The following is an 18,131-nucleotide window of genomic DNA, read 5'->3' on the forward strand; positions in this document are numbered from 1 at the left end:
ACCTCCGAATCCCACACATTGCCACCGAGGCCATAGAGTATGCAGTATATCTGGCCAACTGCAAATGGCAAAACCTCTGCAACAACAGTCAGGGTACTTTAGGCACACGAAAAACCTGGAATATTCTCCGAACCCTACTCGACCCCACCACCACAACAGACAGCCATCAACACACACCGCCTCATTCACACTACCACACAACAAGGCACAGACATCATTCAATACCTCCCACAGCGATACATTTCCCCCCCCCCCTCAACTTCCTCCACACCCCCATCCCCTGCCCCACCTAACCCAAGGCTGGATGGATGAGGACATAACCACCGCGGAGGTATGGGTCACCCTTGCCCACATCACTCGTAGCACCGCACCCGAGCCTGACCAAATTACATACAAACTCCTTCGAAACCTCGATGATACATCTCTCTCTCAACTCACAGCTTACTACAACCAACACTGGAGGGAGGGCACTTTACCAGCCTCTTGGAAACATGCCGCAATCAACTTCATTCCTAAGCCCGGAAAACCCCTTTCTTTAGACAACCTGCGCCCCATTTCTCTCACAAGTTGTCTTGGCAAACTCTATGAACATGTAATCCTTAGACAATTTCAACCTGAACTCGAATCTACCACCTTTTTTTTGCTCACACCCAATTCGGCTTCTGCCTGCATTTCTGCACCCAAGACATTCTACCACACCTGAATGAAATCGTCCTCAACAATACCCTCCATAAACAGGCCACACGGGCTGTACTTGAGCTTGATATACAAAAGGTATTTGACAACGTCAGCCATGACCATGACCCTTGCCCAACTAAATGCGGATTACAGATCTGGCGCTACGCTGAGGCCTTCCTATCCAAACGCACGGCCCATATCACACTCGGCTCCTACGCCTCCCCGACCATCCATTTACCCAACTGAGGCTCACTGCAGGGTTCAGTCCTCTCACCCATCCTCTTAAAACATCGCTCTAGCTCTCTTAGCCCAGATACTCGAAACTATACCCAATCTTCAGCACGCCATATACGCAGACGACATCACACTCTACTAAGGGTTGCCCTGGCCAAATTGAACATACTCTGCAACTCGCTATGGATGCCATCCATACATATACACAGGCTGTAGGTCTTGCGCGTGCATTGCATAAGTCTGAGCTCCTAGTCATCAAACCTTCCCACATGCCCCACCACCGTACTCCTTGACAATGCTCCAATTTCCAATGTACCATGACTCTGACTGCTGGGTCTCCACATTCAACAGGACACTATAGCCATTCACACCATACACCTCCTGCAGAGCCAGATCAACCAGATCACACATCTCATTTGTCGCATTTCAAGCTGCAATCACGGCTTCAAGGAAAAGGACACTTTAGGACTTGTAGACACCCTCATCATTAGTCGACTAGCCTACTGCCTCCCCTACCACCACCTAACCAAAACCCAACTCAGCGAACTTAACGTCCTACACTGCTCAGCCATTAAAGCTGCCCTCCTCGTCATACTAGTATGATTCAGCCTCTTCAATTAGGCATAGATAACAATGTTGTCGCTGGAGAAAGATTTGATGTTGGGAAAGGTTGAGGGTCGCCGGAGAAGGGGTAGGCAACGAACGCGATGGTTAGATGGCATCCTCGAGGCACTGCAGATGAAGTTATGTGATGTTAGGAAGATAGAGACTGGAAAGCATGGCGTGACATGGTCCATAGGGTCACGAAGAGTCGGACACGACTGAACGACTGAACTGAACTGAACAATGTTGAGATCATAAATGCACACCTCTCCAGCCAACAACATCGACTGCACACAACACCTACAGGCACTTATCTCCTGCGTTCAATGCGCTACAGTACCCTTGATCCCTCACCTCACACTCATTAGTCCTCCCCCCGCATCTGCGGAGCCTTCTCGAGCTCAAACCCCTCCCTCGAAATATGGATCCCGAACACCACAAAGGCCGTCGCGCAGCCCGTGCCTCATATCTCATATCAGGGGCCCTCCCACACTCACCTGCTAGAATATTATCTACACTACCACCCTCCCGATCCCATCACCATCACATGGGTACCCGGGCACGAGGACATCCTCGGAAGTGAGCGCGCTCATGCGTTTTCCCGAGAACTGAGCTTCCGAGCGCCAGTGGGTGGCTTCCCCAAACCTTCGTTATGCATCCTCATCAAACCTCTTGACTACACTACAACTGTCCACCACTACCGTCGTTGCTGCGTCAGGTACCCGCCACCACATTCACACGCTCACTCACATCGACAGCATGTTGGCGACAACTCGACACATTCATTCCCACCTCCTCAATTTGCCCACATCTTTTCACCCCACGCACTTCCCACTATACTGCACCACTTGCAATGTCACTCCACTCACTCTCTACCATTACCTATGGGAATGCCCACACCCTCATCCTGGGAGGCCGCCTTTCTAGCCACGCAACCTGCAGATCTTACCTGTACTCAACTATGGGGCTGAAATGTGGAGGCTAACCAAGAGGGTAACGACTTAGTTGAAGACAACGCAGAGGGCTATGGAACGAAAAACGGTAGGGGTAACATTAAGAGATAGGAAGCGTGCAGAGTGGGTCAGAGAAATAACTCATGTTACCGACATTCTAGTGGAAATTAAGAAGAAGAAATGGACATGGGCAGGACATGTAGTGCGAAGAGAGGATAACCGATGGTCGCTTAGGGCAGCAAACTGGATTCCAAGGGAAGGAAAGCGTAGTAGGGGGCGGCAGAAAGTTAGGTGGGCGGATGAGGTTAAGAAGTTTGCAGGGGTCAAGTGGATGCAGCTTGCACAGGACCGGGTTAATTGGAGGAATATGGAGAGGCCTTCGCCCTGCAGTGGGTATAGTAAGCTGAGGATGATGATGATTATGATGATGAACCTGCAGATCAGTTACAGCTGGTCAAGCAGGCCAAGATAGAAGGAACAGCCAGAGGGCTCTTAGACTAGGGAGTCTTCTTGGGAGTGTCTACCTTAATTTTAATTAAAAAAATATTTTCCTCCTCCTCCTCTGGATTAATGAATGTGCAAGTTGTGTGTCAAGTCCACATAACGGTGTTCAGTGGTTCACAGAACTAACAACAGTGTGCATGCAAGCCTGTTTGCGTTGCCTTGTAGAGCTGACATGTCGTCTTTGTGAACCATAGAGTTTCTTACACTAACTAGAGGGAAAGCTGAGGGCGCTGCACTTCAGCCACCACGAGCGCGCTAAGAATCATGGGCCGGTGCCCTACTTAATGCGGGACAGTTGGTTTTTCTCAAGTGCATGAAGTGGCGTTACTATGATGTTTCTTTTTCATCATCATCATCATCTCGAGGTGCATACATAGACAGCAAAAGCCATAGTAGCGAAGGCGCAAAGGCAGACGTCGCCAATAAAAGGTTTCTGTTTCCCAAAATGCCACTAAAAATTTCCTTAAGTGATGGCCCAACTCTAAAATGTTTTTTTCCTCTCAAAGTGTGCCTATTAAGTGCGAAATATCGGCATTTGTGCTGCTCAATACTAAGCCAATAGGAGAAAGAGCCATCGCTTATATTGGATAAATCTTGCACTAACATGCTGTTTCTCTCTCTTTTTGCAATTTATAGTCACAATATTGAATGTTAGGTCATTATTTACAGTAGAACAACGTTTATCTTTGCATTAGTTTTGGCCAGAAGTTGTTGTTCTCTGGCCCATGATGCTTTGAGTGCCCATGGTGGCTGAACTGGTCGTCAGGAAACTCCATGTAAACTCCCATAGATGGCAGTACAGCTTTCCCTCTAGGAAAGATTAAGAATTATTATTAATTCCCTGCGACTATAAAAAAAATTTTTGGCAGCAAACCCAATTGCAGATCTCCTCTTTCCAGTTATCAGGCAACACTATATAAAATTTTGAAATATAAAAGGTCAACCCACCATCCTTTGTTCGATCTTACGTAGAAACACCCTTTGGCTGTTGCATATTGTTGTGGGATTGTGTTGTTCAAATGCTTCATCACCTGAATGTGGGCACTTATAGCATTTTTGTTGTATGCCCCCTGGAATTATGCTTTATTTATTTACAAATAAACAAACACCCAGGAATAGGAATGTACAAGGTTCAAATTACTGAAGTTTTACATTAACGAGCAGTACTCATACAATCATACAAATCACACAAAATATCATACACCACATCATACAAAATAAATAAATAAATAAATAAATTGGCAAATCCAAAAAAATTTTGAATGGTTGCCAGATACGCAGCTGCAGGACAATGCTTGTCCGCCATTCTTTGCATCATTTTCATTTGACGGGTACAGGAACGTGATTTTGTGTGATGAAAAGACATCTTACCTCTTAAGCGCTTGCCTTTCCCTTTGGCTGGCGTTGCATCGTTTTCCGAGCCCGAACCGCTGGCTTCACCGTCTTGGGACTCCACATAACCTTCGGGATACTGCACACACAACACAAGCACCAAGGGTGAACTCTGATGTGCAGAGGCCAAGCACATGTTCCACTTGCTTCAAACAGGCCATGGCAAGCACATAATTCGCAGCTGAGAACATGCTACCACTAAGAGGAATGTGGAAGGATTTACCAGCTGAGGTCTCATGTTTCCACTCAACACACCAACACAGTTCTAAGGGACGACCCATTCCTTGTATGCGACTTTCATTGAAGTGCAAATGACATGCGCATTGGCCTGAAATAGAATGTGCCTGCGCCCAGGACTGGCTCTATTCTATTTTGCAAGACCCAGCCGCGGCTAAGGTGCTAGAGTTCGGTGCCTAAGGATGCGGGGCCGAATCCCGGCCAGAGCCGCTTTTCGATGAAACCCTCCCCTACGGTGCCTCTCGTAGCCAGTTACTTTGGGACGTTAAACCCCACAAACCAGACAAACCTATTCTGCATGAAGACTTTTAAAGCAGTTCGCCAGAGGATAGATGAAACACTGCAGCAGTTGAGTTCCAGAATTCAGCTGACATAAGCATAAAAAGCTTTTGAAAACCCTTAAATATAACCCCTACCTTAATTTCACATCCACTGCTGTGTCATTCATTGGTGAGCCTTTGAAACGGAAATCAGAAATTTGTACTGCCTCATCTGTCGCCCTGTTTTTGTGTGACATCTATCGGGCAGTGATGGACCAAACAATTCAGAAATGTCCTCAGCGTAAGCGCGTTGTGGAGGGCCATACATGGACCGGTGAGAAAAGGCCATACATTAGCCGTATGAACGTGCCTTAGTGACCTATAGGGGTAACGTGAATGCCAGGGTCCTAGCAGGCTGATTCTGACATTACCGTCCCATGTGAAATGAGGGAACCAAATTGGCAGCTCCTGCTAGCCCACAAATAAAGCCCCACTTCAACCAAGCCGCACAAGCGTGCCTTAGTGGCCTGTAGGGGTAACGTGAATGCCAGGGTTCTGGCAGGCTGATTCTCACATAACCGTCCCATGTGAAACAAGAGACCCAAGTTGGCAGTTCCTGCCAGCCCACATATAAAGCCCGGCTTTAACCAAGCCGCACAAGCGTGCCTTAGTGGCCTGTAGGGGTAACGTGAATGCCAGGGTCCTGGCAGGCTGATTCTCACATAACCGTCCCATGTGAAACAAGAGACCCAAGTTGGCAGTTCCTGCCAGCCCACATATAAAGACCGGCTTTAACCAAGCCGCACGAGCGTGCCTTAGTGGCCTGTAGGGGTAACGTGAATGCCAGGGTCCTGGCAGGCTGATTCTCACATAACCGTCCCATGTGAAACAAGAGACCCAAGTTGGCAGTTCCTGCCAGCCCACATATAAAGCCCGGCTTTAACCAAGCCGCACAAGCGTGCCTTAGTGGCCTGTAGGGGTAACGTGAATGCCAGGGTCCTGGCAGGCTGATTCTCACATAACCGTCCCATGTGAAACAAGAGACCCAAGTTGGCAGTTCCTGCCAGCCCACATATAAAGACCGGCTTTAACCAAGCCGCACGAGCGTGCCTTAGTGGCCTGTAGGGGTAACGTGAATGCCAGGGTCCTGGCAGGCTGATTCTCACATAACCGTCCCATGTGAAACAAGAGACCCAAGTTGGCAGTTCCTGCCAGCCCACATATAAAGCCCGGCTTTAACCAAGCCGCACAAGCGTGCCTTAGTGGCCTGTAGGGGTAACGTGAATGCCAGGGTCCTGGCAGGCTGATTCTCACATAACCGTCCCATGTGAAACAAGAGACCTAAGTTGGCAGTTCCTGCCAGCCCACATATAAAGCCCGGCTTTAACCAAGCCGCACGAGCGTGCCTTAGTGGCCTGTAGGGGTAACGTGAATGCCAGGGTCCTGGCAGGCTGATTCTCACATAACCATAGAGAAAGAGATTGGTAAAGAGCGGACACTCCCATAGGGCCCAGCGGCCCACTTGACTGTAGTGCACAAAGCGGCAGGCGGCAACTACTTCCGGTCTTGCTGAAAGGCGCGCGATTTGAGTGCTAGCCATGCGCTGTGCCCTTCCCTGCCCTTTTGGAGCATTATTTTGGTTTTAAATAATCTGCTAGTGTTTCTATTTTCAGCATGCATAACAACAGGAAAAATAGATTCCCAGTTCTCTAAACTGGTCATCAACGCAGCTGCGCCACAGCCTTTGCAAAACAGTATTGCAGAAAAGACGCCAAGTGCTGTGTGAAATGAACATTTATTTTGCTGCATATAAAGCACAACAGATGCAACAGATGTAGACGGATGCATTGACAATACTTGACACACATTAGGCGATGTGCACAATACAGAAAAATAAAAATACACAAGGTGAGAAACATTACTTAGGTAGAGACAAAAAATAGCATAACTGATTTCCGAATTATTGCAAATGATATGCAACAAAACAGGCATTATACATAAACTACACAGTCCCAGTAGTGGCTACCTTAGCAAGGGTAACTTGTATTGTCCAGGGCAGAGAGGAGTACTGACGCTTGAGGGAAGGCCACACCATTCACTCGTCGCATCTGCCATGCTTCGGCTGCAGTCCGTGGGTCCATGCAGTGCTGTTGGAAAAGGAATGAACATGATGCAGAAGGTTGCAATGAAATGTAAGGCCACTGCACCGCGCACACATATGTGCATGTGGGTGGGTACTGAAAACTTGGTGAGCAGCAGTTATGGTCCAGAACAGAAAAGCTGCGATTCGTAAAATTGATACAATAGCTACTCTTGCAACGTAGAGGTCAGGAAATGCAGGCTAACCTAACCTATCTGAAAATGCATTTCTACAGAGCGTGAAATAACAGCCACTAATCTAACAATATTCCTCAAGAGCACTGAACAGCTGAAGCTTGCCGCATGATAAAACATTTTTCACTTTAACGTTGTCCCGTTAAATGTAACGCGACACCACGCAAAACTAGCCGTTCGCAAAACCGCGGCCTGGCCTCACCGCGGCCAGCGAGCACGCCATGTTGGCTTGCCTTTCATACGCGACTTTGTGAAGCGCAGACCACCGCGCTGAGCTAAACTGCCCGAAATGCCTCGCAGTTTTACAAGAATGAAACATTTTTCACCTTGCGGTTGCCCTGTTAAACGCGACACCACGCAAAACTAGCCGTTCGCAAGACCTCACGCCATGTCACATGTCATCGCGGCCGGCGAGCCATATTGGCGAGCGCCTTGTCATGCCTGTTGGCTGCCCTTCACGTGCGACTTTGTGAAGCGCAGACCGCCGTACTGAGCTAAAGTGCTTGAAATACTGCGTAGTTTAACAAGAAAGTCAAGAATGAAACGTTTCTCACTTTACCGTTGCTCTGCTAAGCGCGACACTTAGCAAAACTATAGCCGTTCGGCAAACTGCGGCAGCATGGCCGCACCGGCCGGCGAACACGCCATTTTGGCGCAACGGCGTGCCTTGGTGCCTTCACATACCACTTTGTCAAGCGTGACGAGCTAAACTGTTCGAAATGAAGCTGCTTCCCGGGAACACAACATATTACACCTCGCCGTGGTTGGGAACCGCCAGAGTTAAGGCGTAACGAAATGCGCCTGAACAGCCGGCGCGCCTGTTCACGAGCTGCGAAACTTATTGGCACCGGCCGGCATGGTCAGCGTAAACTGCTTGAAATGCAGCGTAGTTAAGCAAAAAAACGTTGCTCACCTTGCCGTCGTTTCCAACCGCTGTCATTCCGCGCAGCAGCCCACGAGAGGTCTGTGCCGCACAAGCGCGGCGAGGCACGAGCACACAACCGCTCCCTTCGAAAACTTCTTGTCGTCTGCTCCGGCGGGCTACCGCTGCAGCGAGTGCCGTAGAGCGCGCGTCCGCGCATGCGCACGTTGGTGCCGCCATCCATCAATCGGCGGCAGCGCAATAAGTCGCGCGTCATTTCCTGGGGCCAGTTTTCGCCGAGTGACCGCTCTTTACCAATCTCTTTCTCTATGACATAACCGTCCCATGTGAAACAAGGGACCCAAGTTGGCAGTTCCTGCCAGCCCACATATAAAGCCCGGCTTTAACCAAGCCGCACAAGCGTGCCTTAGTGGCCTGTAGGGGTAACGTGAATGCCAGGGTCCTGGCAGGCTGATTCTGGCATAACCGTCCCATGTGAAACGAGAGACCCAAGTTGGCAGCTCCTGCCATATCTTTACTTATGGAGTTGGAGTTAATTGGCTCCCAAAACAGATAACAGACAACAGCACGCACCTCTAGTGTATATAAAATTAAAAAAAAAAAACATTATGCAACACTTACATATGATATGTAAAAGATATCAATACATGCAGTATTTATGGATATACAAATCAACAGACCACGCTGTCAATAACATAAATTTCATAGCAAAAAATATTTACACAAAAAAGATTGAATATGAGAAAAATACAGTTACTACCACATTGAAATTATAGGGGATATTCATTTAAATATTGTTTTGTGTTCTCTTTAAATACCCTAGGTGCCAATGAAAATTCCACGTTTGGTATGTTGTTGATTAGGGATGGCACCTGAAAAGTTCATTTCTGCTTTCCATAGTTGGTTCGAGTAATAGGTACAAGTTTTTTTCGTGTTCGCAGATCATACATTACTGTAGATCTATCAGGTAGAGTAGTATACAGCCTATTATGGTGAATGTACTGCAGAAGACGAAAGTAGTAAATCTGATTAGCGGCTAATATGGCATATTTTTTAAATAAGGGTTCTGTACGCAAGTCGCGCGGCATACCGTAATAACCTTCAATAGCTCGAAGAGCTTTTTTTTGGAGAACAAGCAACTTATTAATATTTGTAGAAGTTGTGGTTCCCCATATGAGAATACAGTATGTTAGTTTGGAATAAAAAAGAGCATAATAAATTGAAATTTTTAACCCAACGGGTATCAAATTAGAAATTCTGTAAAGACATCCTACAATTCTACTCAAGTATTTTACTAAATTTAAAATGTGCATATTCCATGAAAGGTTTTCATTGAACCAAACGCCTAGAAACTTTGATTCGTAACTTGCTTTATAACGTTGCTGTTATATTTAATTACTATACTACATTGAAGAGTGGTGTTGATTGGCCTAAATACGATGTAGGTAGTCTTATTAAGATTCAAACTGAGTTTATTTGCCGTCAACCCAATCTCTAAATTGTTTAAATATTCATTGACCGTAATTTCTAATCTAGACAAGGCACAGTCGGTAAAAAAAATATTGGTATCATCCGGGTACATGATCAAATCAGGTGAGTTAGGAATATTTGTGATATCATTAATATACACTATAAATAACAATGGTTCCAAAATTGATCCTTGGGGAACATCTTGCTGTATAACCATGTTAGTAGAGCAGCGGTTATCAACTCGTACGAACTGTAGCCTGTTCCACAGATAACTTCTTAATAAATCTAGTGGCACACCACGGACTCCATAATCAGCCAATTTACTTAATAAAATATGTTGTACACATACAAATGCTTTTCGAAAATCCAGGAATAAACCAAGGGTATATTTCCGACATTCAATGTTATCAATTATTTTTTCTTTTATGGTTAACAATGTTTGTTCAGTGCACCTTCGCTTCACAAACCCATACTGAAAGCTGGTTATAATGCTGTATTTGTGAAAAAACTTTTCGAGCCTAATATTGATTACTCCCTTGAACACTTTGGATAATACAGGCAATATGGGAATTGGACGATAATTAGAAATTTCATTTTCAATTCCACCTTTATGTACTGGGCATACTCTAGCTATCTTTAACTGATTAGGGAACATTCCAGTTTGAAGCATTAGGTTAATGATATATGTCAGGACATCACATATAAGCATTAATACGTGCCTAAAAGGCGATGCTTTGATATTGTTACTGGGAAACGCGGGACCAAAGTGATGTGCTCAATGACAAAGACGACGACTGAGGAACGCGGGCATGACGAAGCGTTGAAAAAGAGGATGACGCTGACAGAGTGAATAGTGCACGGCTACTGAAGTCTTAGCGTCGAGTTCAGCCCATCGCAGTGCAGTTACATTAAGTACATCCCCGTAACATCTTGGTGGAGGTCCTGGGTACTCTCCATTCTATCTTCTCTTTGGAAGAGACCCCTTACTGCCCTTCGACATTTTGCTTCCCGCCGCTGGCCCCGTCACAACCTATGCCCGCGATACCATCGCCCGAGCCGACGCTGCTCGCCAGATTGCTCGTCACAATCTCACCATCTCTCAAGAAGCTCAAAAACGCCGCTACGACGCTCACCACCGCGATGTACACTATCCTCCCGGATCTCTGGTGTTGCTCTGGCTTCCGTGCCGTCGTGTGGGGTTGTGTCAAAAACTTCTGCCCCACTACACAGGTCCTTACCGTGTACTATGCCCAGTGACCGACGTGACCTATGAGATTGCACCGCTCCACCCAAAGTCACCGACTGCTACACCCACTTACGAAATCGTACATGTCACCCGTCTCAAGTCATATTACTCCCCCTCCACACCGTACGCCTAATACGCACCGGGACATTGCCTTTTGCCGAGGGGGGTAGTGTTACCAGGAAACGCGGGACGAAAGTGATGTGCTCACTGACAAAGACGACGACCGAGGAACGCGGGCACGACGAAGCGTTGAAAAAGAGGACGACGCTGACAGAGTGAATACTGCACGACTACTGAAGTCTTAACGTCGAGTTCAGCCCATCGCAGTGCCGTTACATTAAGTACATCCCCGTAACAATATCATCATGCCCTGCTGATGCGTTATCTCTGAAGTTTTTAATTAAACCATTGATTTCTTTTGTAGTTGCAGAATAAAAGTTAACAGAATTTGGTAATGGATTATTCAAATTTGAGTATGTTGTACATGAGACTGGATTATTGAAAGCTGCGTTGCCAACGTTAACAAAGAACTCATTCATAGCTCAGGCTAAGTCGGTGCCAGTCATTATCCCATTACTGGTAGTTACTTCTAAGTAATCGGAGTGCGTTTTTCTATTGAGTAAATTATTTACTTGATGCCACAATTTCCTTGCATCATTATGCAGCTGTGAAAAGCGATCAACATAGTAATTGGATTTGGCACTTTTTAGCTCCTTATTTAATTTGTTCCTGCATTTCTTGTATTCAGTAAAAATATCAGCATTTTTAGTCTCAATAAATCTATGGTACATCTTATTTTTTATCTTAATTTTCTCGTATAGCGCTTTAGTGATCCACGGTTTTCTAAACTTCTTACTTTTCACCTTTTTCTCTTTCCGCGGAAATGCTTCGTCATAATATGCAAGAAATTTGTGAATGAAGCCTTCGTATGCCTCATTTACATCGCTCATCTCATATATATTATCCCAAGAAGCACTCTCGATGAGTGATATGAATTCATCGAGGGATTTTTCATTTATATCTCTTACCTTATAAGGAAACGCGGAAATGTTTTACTTATTCATTCTAAGAGGAACAAAACAAAAAACAGGTAGATGGTCGCTGATGTCATTAGTCAACACACCAGACATGGTTTCAGAAACTAACACATTTGTAATGCAGATATCTAGCAAGGTAGAGGTAGTTGGAGTTATTCTTGTCGGTAAGGTTATGTTGTTAGAACACGCATATGTATGAATGATACTGTTTAGTTCCCGTGAAATGTTATCATCAGAATTTATATTTATGTTAACATCACCCATAAGAGCAAAAGGAAGCTTGGTGGAACTCAGGAATTCCATTAGATTTTCCAAGAACCGGAAAAAGGGGGATCTGCTGCCAGCAGGTGGTCTGTATATTGTAGCAACCATAATGTGGGGCAATGCTATTACCAAACATTCAACATTTGGCGTCATGATTGAAAAATCTTCTATTATGCTGTGCGCATAACAGTTTTTTACATAAATTGCAACACCACCGCCTCTGCCACTTGACCTATGTAAACCGTTGTAATTTTAACCAGGAAACGAAACATGATCGTCATTACAAGTTAGCCAGGTCTCAGTAAACAAAAGTGCATCAAAGTTTACTTTTAAAGATTCCAAAAACAACATGAGGCATTCGCTTTTATTCTTCATGCTACGAGCATTGATATGAATTGCAGAAAATCTAGTTTTGTCTGGGCCAAACAGTAGGTTGAAAGCATCATTATTATAATACTGACATGAGGGTTCAAAGTCCATGAAAAAATATCAACAATATATCTCTACAGATGCACACATTATTCAGTCATCTTTTCCAAATCAGACAGATCACGGATCCTCAGCACATCCCCCGTCTCATTCTAGCGCGCAAAAACCTTACATCCAGCGGTCCAAACAAATTTCCATTTCACTTGCCTTTTGCGTGCAATAGCAGCTCCGAGCAACTTTTTGTTGGCTTGTGTGAGGTGCTCATTAACAAACACTGGCTCTTTCTCAGAAAAACCAAGTTTATCGTTTGAAATCCTTTGTTTCCTGGCTTTGTAAAGAAAGGTATGTCGCTTGTCCCTTTTCACAAATCGAACCAGAAAATTGGTCTCAGAATTTTGTGTTGGAATCGTGTGACACGTGTCAATGTCCGCTTCAGAGACAGGCTCGTCAATTAGTTCCCCAATTTTCATCACAATGTCCACTGGGCTTTCATCTGAGTTCACACCTTTTACCTCCAAGTTGTTCAGGCGGCTATATTGTTCAAGCTCATTTACTCTTTCGGTCAAGCGCTTGTTTTCCTTTCTGAGGTCTTCATTACATTTCAAAAGCTCAGCAATTTCTTTTCTGAGTGCTTTAACGTCTGTGCTAATTACTTTTGTACAGCTAAACATCTCAAGCTACACCATGAGGTACACTACATTCTGAACCATAAGCGCAGCCTGGAGGTATTGCTACGCAATTCAACCCGGTTTAACCAGAGCTAAACCACAGCCAATTTTTGAAACAATATGAATTGAATAGTTGTACTAATATCCGCTATTTGTGCAGATACCACACGTCCCGTGTAAAAACTATCTTCAATGCAATTGCTACTACACTCACTGACTAATTTTTTGGATGCCTAGTTTTCTGGACCTGTCTGATTATTCCGAATCTGCCATGGCACCGTCATTTGCTCCATAGTATCAATGTATGACGACGACCAAAATTTCTGACGTCTGAAGCTTTTCTTGTCGAATTTTCTAGACTTTTTTCTAAACTTTTTTTCTCGTGATCGCAAGTCAAAAGTTATGAAAACTGCCACATCACTGCCACTTTGTTTTTCTGCAACCTCGAACCCGTGTTGCATGCCTCCCACATACCTGCTATACTCTCTATAGCAGGCACCACTAACTAAGGAGTTAATGGACCCATTACTCCCCGAAATCGAGCAGCCTGTGCCATGAGCACCTGCTCCATGGTTCTGTTGAGCAGCCGCGACGAAGCTCCAGCTCCACGGAGGATGGACCAGTAAGCTGCAGCATGCTTCTACCACATAACCATACGTCCTACCAGGCTTGTGTGTAGCTGCGTGCAAGGGAGCCAGCAGCATGGTTTGTCGCGGCGGCTGAAAGCGGAGTCCCGGCAGCGCGAGTCCACTTGCAGACAGCAATAAGGCGAGCACGGAGGGGAAAAAAAAATGCATGCCTGTCTAGTGCGCCTAAAAGCGACCACTACTAGTTGATGAGAGGCACTGATTTCATTCCATTTTGCAATACACCGGGCGTCCCAACCAAACATGACCTCCGAGAAAGCTTTGCGTGAGATATTGCTTCAGTTGTCTCGTTAGCTTGATTTATAAATGGCTGCATCAAAATCAAACTCGTATGTTATGGCCAACTATTCCTTAGCCCATTCGCTTCAGCCGCTTCATCCGCGCTCGCATGCTGCCATCCGTGACCTTTTTTGAGCGCACGGCGCGACTGAGGTCGCTGCAAACAAAACACAATACCTTCCCTTGAAAAGTCATAGTGTAAAAAATTTTGTTTTACTTTGCTCTCACGACACGCATAGATTTTTGGAATTAGAAATTCTTTTGAGTATGAAAATCTTAAAACACTCTGGCACGTGAAGTGCGACGTTGAATTTTTCACACTCCCAGCAGCTTTCACTTCTCTTCCCCTGTGCTTTGCGAGATTTTTTCTTCACAGCATTGAGGAATATCTGGCGAGAAAAATGAGCCCACTCAGAAGCCTCGCCGCGTAGTCATGTTCGACTGAAAAACGCGGGCTTGAAAAATACTTTTCTCGTAAATACAGTCGAATCCGGATATATCGAACTCGAAGGGGATCGCGAAAGAGTTCGATATACAGAAATCGGCTTGTGACGGCACTTACGATGCGAAAGAACGATACCGTATTTGTCGCGTAATCAACCCACTCGCATAATGAACCCACCCTCCACTTTTGCACCCGAGAATTTGAAGAAAAAAAAAAATGCGTTAAGGCCAGCTCGTTAACACGCAAGCGACTGAGCGATCTCAGCGATCTCAGCAACGAGCGGCAGCGACAGAGCGAAAATTTTCAAATTTGTTGGAACTGCGTCCCTCTCGCCGCTCGAGCCACCGCGGAAGCTCAAAACAAGGTTTCTGCGTCGCCGCCGAGCATTTTCGCTTGCATGTCGATGGCGCGCGTCAGTCCGTTTCGGTCGTCTCATCCACAGCTCATTGGCAGTGTGCCAAGATGCTGCGCAGCGATAACGTCAGGGCGCGTTTATCTTTTGATAGCTCCTGCAGTGGCGAGGAGCGAACTTGGCAGAGTGCCTGTGATGGCTTGATTGCACAAGCCTGGTTCGATTTATCACGCCGCGCTTGGGGCGGGCATCATGATCGCAGCAGCTGACCGCGTGCTTTCGCTGATTCATACATGCAAGGATAAACGATAAAAAAATATAATAATAAACATCCCCGCAAAAAAAAAAAAAAAAAAAAAACCTGCTGCTTCTTAACGTCCGCAGCCGCCATATCTTACGCTACGCCGTGCGTACAGCACAACTGTAAGAAAAGATGACTCTCACAAAAAAAAAAAAAAAAAAAAAAACGGAGAAAAAAAAGAAACGGAGAGAGCTGCCGCTTCTTAACATCCGCAGGCGCCATAGCCACGTCCGCTACCGCGCCGCCACACGCGGAGGGTTTGCAACCCACGCTGGAGAAAGACGGGCTGAGCTGGCTTGGCGCATGCATTGCACATGCTGAAGGAGAGAGATAGCTTGGCAAAAGAATGAGCACACCCATACACATGGCTTGCAAACAGCATGTGTTGGCGCGTGGGAAACGACAACTGCAGATGCAAGCGCCTTTGGCGAATGGGCACGGCACTGCCCAGACCAGCCGTCGCCGAACTGTCCCCTCTCATTCCTTCCGCGCGTGGCTTGAAAATGTCACGCGGCAAACGGCCAAGGGTGATGCGATCGTCTTTGGGGAAGGCACACTTTCCAGTGCGTGGTGCGGAGTTCGATATATCGAACGACTGGTGAAATTGAGTTCGATATATGACGCGGCTTTCCTATACTTTTACATGGGATTTTCAAGGGGATATTTCGCGAGTTCGATATAACCAAAATTCGATATATCTGGGTTCGATATAACCGGGTTCGACTGTATTTGAGAACCTTGCAGACAACTATCCCCATCTGGTGTAAAAACTAGCAAACAAAAACCAGGAAAACTTTCATTTGGCGCCATCTCTCATTTATTGCTATAACTAGCAGTTTTCCGTCGGATGGCGATTCGCCGTCTTTTGCCACTTCGGCCCTTTCTCCACAGGACGGCGAATTGCAGTCTTCTGAAGCGAATGGGTTAATTGATGATAGAGTTGATTATGTTTCTAGATTTCTTTGATGTTACTGATCGCCAAGAATAATATAATGAAACATGCATTCATTCTATACTTTGACACTGGCCCACTATATTCATATCAATCTGTTGTGGCACAGTGTTTACACTGTTACTGAAGCCGAGATAAAAATGCCTTCCAACTCCAGATGACCACTAGAGGTTGCAGGACAGTCGCTTTTTTTTTAAACCAACAGCACAGCAGATGATTTTCATTGCCCCTGCGGATTCAGCCATTATTTCCAGTTTTTAGAGCGCAGCTTTTTGGCGCCCGTTCCTGGGTTTCACGTCGTCGTCATCGGCCTCGTAACCAGCTCCGCCCCCATTTCATCCCCCCAGTTCGAGCCGGTGCTACTGCAACCGCAGCCTCGCAGCAAGCGGGGGGGGGGGTACACTCTGCGGCGAGCGATGGGGGCAAGAGCGCGCGCAGCGAAAAGGGCGTGAGATATGTGAAACATATCAGCAGGGAAGGTGATAAGTGTGTCAGTGCGCCTTTAATTACCCTTTCCGAAAAAGAAAAAGTGTACCTAAGGAACAGTTTGCCCCCTTTTGATTAGTTTTTGATCGTTGGTTTTGACTAGAGTGTGCATGTGCCACCAATTGCAAGTAAATCCTCAGTTGATGTTTAGCACTCGTCCTGTCTTCTCCTATGTCCGCGTCTCTCTTATTCGCGCTAAGTCTTTTTATTTATGATAAGCAACCCGAGAACACGAGGAAAAAAAGAAGGGGGGGGGGGGGAATCGCCGTAGATGGCCCTAGCAGCGACTGATGCCGCCGCTGCTAGTGAGTCAAGACGTGACTGCATAGCACACCATCACCGCCATGCAGAAAGAGGAGTGGTCCCCCCTCTTTCTGCGTTGCCGAAACACTGGGTCGCTATCAGCGGATCACGGTGCATCCCGTTCTCACTCGCTAGCGGCGTCAGCGGCATCAGTCAGTCGCTGCTATCTGTTCGTCGCGCAACGTTCCTATGGGCCCACGCGTTGCTTCCCGCAACCTTCCGATAACTCAATTGCTCTTCATTTCTCCGACAACAAAGCTTCTTTCATGACAGCCAAGAACTGTTAGTAGAGTGTTTCGTGATGAAATACGTGTGAAAAATTAACAAAAACGTTGTCTGTAATTGTACATACGTGTCTTGCTCGAAATCTTTGCCTCAATCTATTGAAAAGGTGAAACAGCTAATGAGCTGCGCTCAAACTTCGCATTAGGAAGTAACGTAATCGTGGGCAAATTTTTTTTGTCTTTTTCATGTGGGAAAAATAAAACAACTGCACTGACTTAGCGTCATGTGGGAGCAGTGAGGCTCCGCCCGAACTTGTTTACAGGTGTCCCCCGCACCTCTTCCTGTTTGAACCCGTGCCGCCAGGACCGTTGCACGACATGATGTTCTAGATGACGATGATGAAAAATGGGGCATGTAGTGCATTCTACTTTCTCCTTGGATCAGGGAGCAGCGTCACTGTGCCACATCGGGAATAAAGGGGACTAAAGGACGTTGATGAAGATGGTCGTTTTTCCTGCTGTTGCTGCCGCCCCGGAGAGGAGACCGATTGTGAGAATGAGGAGATTGGCGCAATAACTGAATGACTAGTTTTCGAGCCGCTCGGCAAATACAGGTATGTTTTTATTGTGAATTCATTATTTTTTATAATGCTTGGCTTTTGGATGGCTTTTTGGTCCCTTGAGGGTCAAAATAATCAGTTCGCGACCATACTGAATCTACTGAAAACCAAGTAGGTAAATTTATCTTCATTAATTACTCTCACCAATCCGAAAGCCCCAACAAGTGTAAGCCTACACTCGGCTGAAAATCATCTATACTCTGCTCGTTTCATAAGTTCTGCTACGCCTTGCCCCCGTACAATGCAGTCATCCACTTCACTGCACAACCATCTGACCAGACATGGAAGGATGGATGGAATATAGGAGCGTCCCCTTTGCAACGGGGTGGC

General features: G+C 46.1%; 1 protein-coding gene across 5 annotated transcripts in view; it reads right to left on the reverse strand.

The window, feature by feature from the left end:
• The window catches only part of LOC146177871 (E3 ubiquitin-protein ligase UHRF1-like), a 209,499-nt gene that overhangs the window by 35,992 nt on the left and 155,376 nt on the right, over positions 1 to 18,131 (reverse strand). For all 5 annotated transcript variants that reach the window (XM_084580625.1, XM_084580626.1, XM_084580623.1 and 2 more), the window contains one exon: positions 4,344 to 4,443. In XM_084580625.1, coding sequence (XP_084436751.1) covers positions 4,344 to 4,443 — 100 coding nt within the window. The remainder of the gene's footprint in view (positions 1 to 4,343; positions 4,444 to 18,131) is intronic.

This window comes from Amblyomma maculatum, chromosome 10 (assembly GCF_055883805.1).
Source record: "Amblyomma maculatum isolate TAMU_Amacu chromosome 10, ASM5588380v1, whole genome shotgun sequence".
In the NCBI taxonomy this organism is placed as follows: domain Eukaryota; kingdom Metazoa; phylum Arthropoda; class Arachnida; order Ixodida; family Ixodidae; genus Amblyomma; species Amblyomma maculatum.